Below are 3,461 nucleotides of genomic sequence, written 5' to 3'. Positions count from 1 at the left end.
TAAAATGTCAAATTCTTATCATAAATTAATTCATGATAGTTTCTTATTTTTTAAAATGTCTGCAGATCAGTAGTAATATCCCCAATTTTGTTTGTGATATTGATTAGTTGTACCTTCTCTCTTTTGAGATGTGTTGCATTAAAGTAGTGTAAACTAGTTATTTGTGTCAGCTAATTGTTAGTAATCTACAAATACTGCCTAAGAATAACTAACAGGTATATCATATCTATTATTAGATATAATGTAATAATTATATCTAATTAATATATATATCATATTGCAATCACAATAACATGTCTGAGTTTTATTTGATAATATGCTATGTTGGTCTACATCCTGTCTTTGCATTTTAGCCATGCATCATAGATGTGTTTGGTTGCAGTGTTGCCCCAGAGAAGGTAAAGTTGGAATAGTAGGTATAGTAGGTGATAGAAATGAAGAAAAGAGTTTTAAGAAGAAAAGGATAGCCAGTAATGTCAAGGAAAGTTCAAGGAGAGGGCAGATTGGAAGTCTTAAATTTGACAGGTATAGGTGTTATTAACAGTGGTTAGTTAGTAGTGGTCAACATTTTATTCTCATTTAAAACATAGGACCTTAAGTTGATTTGAGACAACTCCAGTTTTGAAATCCACTAGACACCAGAAGTAAAGTTTTAGAATTCTTAGCCAGAGAAATTGCAACTATACTTTTTCTCATTTCTTCAAGTTATTACTTTAAGCTCAAGGGTGAAATTCATTGATAGGGAATTGGGAAACTTTTGTTTCCTCTGTTCTTCCTGGAGATATCATGGCTGGAATCCAGAATTTTATAGTGCTTTCTTTTTTTAAAGAATTCTGAATTACCTTTTTTTTTTGTCAAATTCTGATTTTTTACATGGCATATTTCTAATTTGGCTCATTTGCAATGTATGCTTCAAATTGAGGCCCTATATCAAGGTCTCCTGAGATGCAGTGTGGAAGCTTGTGATAATATTGAGGTAGGTAATCACTTTTTACATCTATGGATATTCTATTTAAATATACCCTTAAAGATGACTTCATCTGTTTCTTTAACTCCAGGAACTTGTGTCCCTGAAGCCCTGTAAAGCTGCAGAGCTGGTTGCTATGCACTTTTCTGGACAGATTGAAACAGTCATTAAAAAGCTTGAGGTAAATATTGCAAAATTATATTGGGAAAAAACATCTGGAGCAGAGATGATTATTGAATCTCTGCCTAAGAACTTTTGATTGTAGTAATTTCTTCAAATGATAGTTAATAGAAGTTTGTACACGTTGTGTATGTGTATGTATTTGGGAGCAGTTGTGTAATGATTTCTGAATCTTGAAATAAGGGAATTCATCTTTGTGCATAACAAACATTAACATCAAAGAAACATTTTTGGAACTGTAACCTGTACTTATTCTAGAAATCATAATCCTGTCTTCCTCCCATTTTCTTTTGCTATAGGATCCACAACCCTTTTCTCTTTGAGGTTAATGTTGTTTATTCAGAACTTTGTCATCCTCAAATTGGGTTAGTGCTGACTATTTAGGATTTCTTCTTGGAAAATCTAAACAAGAATACAGCTAAATGCATGCAGAGTATTGAGAATCTCGGTTAGAAGTACTATTTAATAGACCTAATATTCCACTTATCAGTTACCACGGCATTGCTAGTGTTGAGTTTGCTCACTGCTGTTATGGCCACAAGTGATAGAAGTAGGGAACAGGCACATGAAGCACAAGCCATAGTGGCAGCAGTGGTAGCAGGGTATAGCTGCGCAAGATGTAAACCAGAGTAGGAGGGATTAGCTGGCGAGAGAGAGAAAGGTGGTTTGCTCACTGCTGTTATGGCCACAAGTGATAGAAGTAGGGAACAGGCACATGAAGCACAACCCATAGTGGCAGCAGTGGTAGCAGGGTATAGCTGCGCAAGATGTAAACCAGAGTAGGAGGGATTAGCTGGCGAGAGAGAGAAAGGTATGGAATTCATTCATTTAAACACTTACTGTGGCCCTATTCTGTACCGCAGTGTGCTAGGCCCTGGGGATACAAATGAAAATACAACCTTTCCTTTAATTTTTCCTATGGAACAGAGAAGCACTTACATAACTGTAGTGCTATGTTATAAGAACTGTGCTAGAGATATTTAAAAAGTGCTATAGAAATAAGAGGAAAGAGCGATGGACTGTGAGAAAGTCAGATAAGAAGTCCCAGAGATACTTGAATTGGTCTTGAATGATTGGTATCACTTTTCCAAGCAGAGAATTGGGAAGGGCTTTCTAAATAAGAAGATCCTGTGTATGTAAAGACTTGAAGGCATGAAGCAGCATGCATGTTCAGAGAATGGTCAGGTGAAGCATGATATCGTGGGGGCAAGAGTGGAAGTGGCCTTAGATTAAGCTATAAGAGATATGTTGGAGAGGAGGAGGTAAAATTATAGAGACTGGAAAATATGAGTGAACTTCAAAGAGTACTTCACAGAAAAGTTTATATTACTTCATACAAAAGTACTTCATAGAAAGTTTTGTATTATCTTTTAATTCTATTTTCTGCAAACTTTTTGAAGTACCCTCATATACCTTGGGTATTGTTACGGAACAGTCTTATATGTAGTGCAAAGAAATTTATACTGTATCATCTGTGTACTGGAGAATTACTAAAGTTTTTTAAGCAAAGAAATGACACCATTAGATCCATTTTAGTGAAAATAAACTCTGGATAGCAGTGAGGAGAGTGGACTGGCAAGGAGAGCAAATAGAGGATAGAGACCAGTTAGAAGGCAAAAGTTCTAGGCAAAAGGTGGTGACAACCAGGACTAAGTCAGTGGCAGTGAGAGGACAGATTCAGGACATAATCATGAAGTAAAATATATACAATTTGGAAATTAGTTGAATATGATGAGAGGAATTAAAAATGACTCCCAGATATCAGGCTTGATTGTCATGTATGATGAGGTCCATTATCTTAAGATAAAGACATCCATTAATTCAATAAATATTTATGTACCTGTTGTGGGCCAAAAAATTAAGTGCTAAAGATACAAAAACATATAGATGTGATCCCTGCTGTCAATGAAGAAGACAAGCCAAAAGACAATTACAGAATAGTTTGCCTTGAACAATAATAGAGCACTGCCCACGAAACTGAGGAAGTACTTGGAGGGACATCAAATCCAGTCTAGTGAGGGGGAGAAGGGGAAGTTTCTGCTAAAACTATTCGCAATCCCCAGAGCTTCTCTCCCCTTTAAGTCAGTAGTTCTGGTAAAACCCTCCTGTTACTGCAGGATTTCCTGTAGTCTCTTAGGATATTAAGAGACAGGCCCAGTAAATGAATATAATGTAACACATCAGACCAAATATATTAAAGCTGAAGGGTAATGGATAATAAAAAGGTAGTTTTTTTTGACTGTGGTCTGTTTGTGAACTCTTAGACATTTCCTTAAAGAAACGAAGTATCTTATTGCAGAGCTTTATTGATTGT

The 3,461-nt window shown here is 35.8% G+C and overlaps 1 protein-coding gene across 1 annotated transcript in view; it reads left to right on the top strand.

Annotated features, from left to right (window-relative positions):
* Nucleotides 1–3,461, top strand: part of LOC103607438 (vacuolar protein sorting-associated protein 8 homolog) — a gene marked incomplete at its 3' end in the record, with an annotated part of 93,216 nt that overhangs the window by 54,351 nt on the left and 35,404 nt on the right. Inside the window, exon 14 of the mRNA XM_008591947.1 lies at nt 1,059–1,148. Coding sequence (XP_008590169.1) covers nt 1,059–1,148 — 90 coding nt within the window. The remainder of the gene's footprint in view (nt 1–1,058; nt 1,149–3,461) is intronic.

Source organism: Galeopterus variegatus, unplaced genomic scaffold, assembly GCF_000696425.1.
Source record: "Galeopterus variegatus unplaced genomic scaffold, G_variegatus-3.0.2 Scaffold7423, whole genome shotgun sequence".
In the NCBI taxonomy this organism is placed as follows: domain Eukaryota; kingdom Metazoa; phylum Chordata; class Mammalia; order Dermoptera; family Cynocephalidae; genus Galeopterus; species Galeopterus variegatus.
This window is presented reverse-complemented; position numbering and strand designations above follow the sequence as displayed.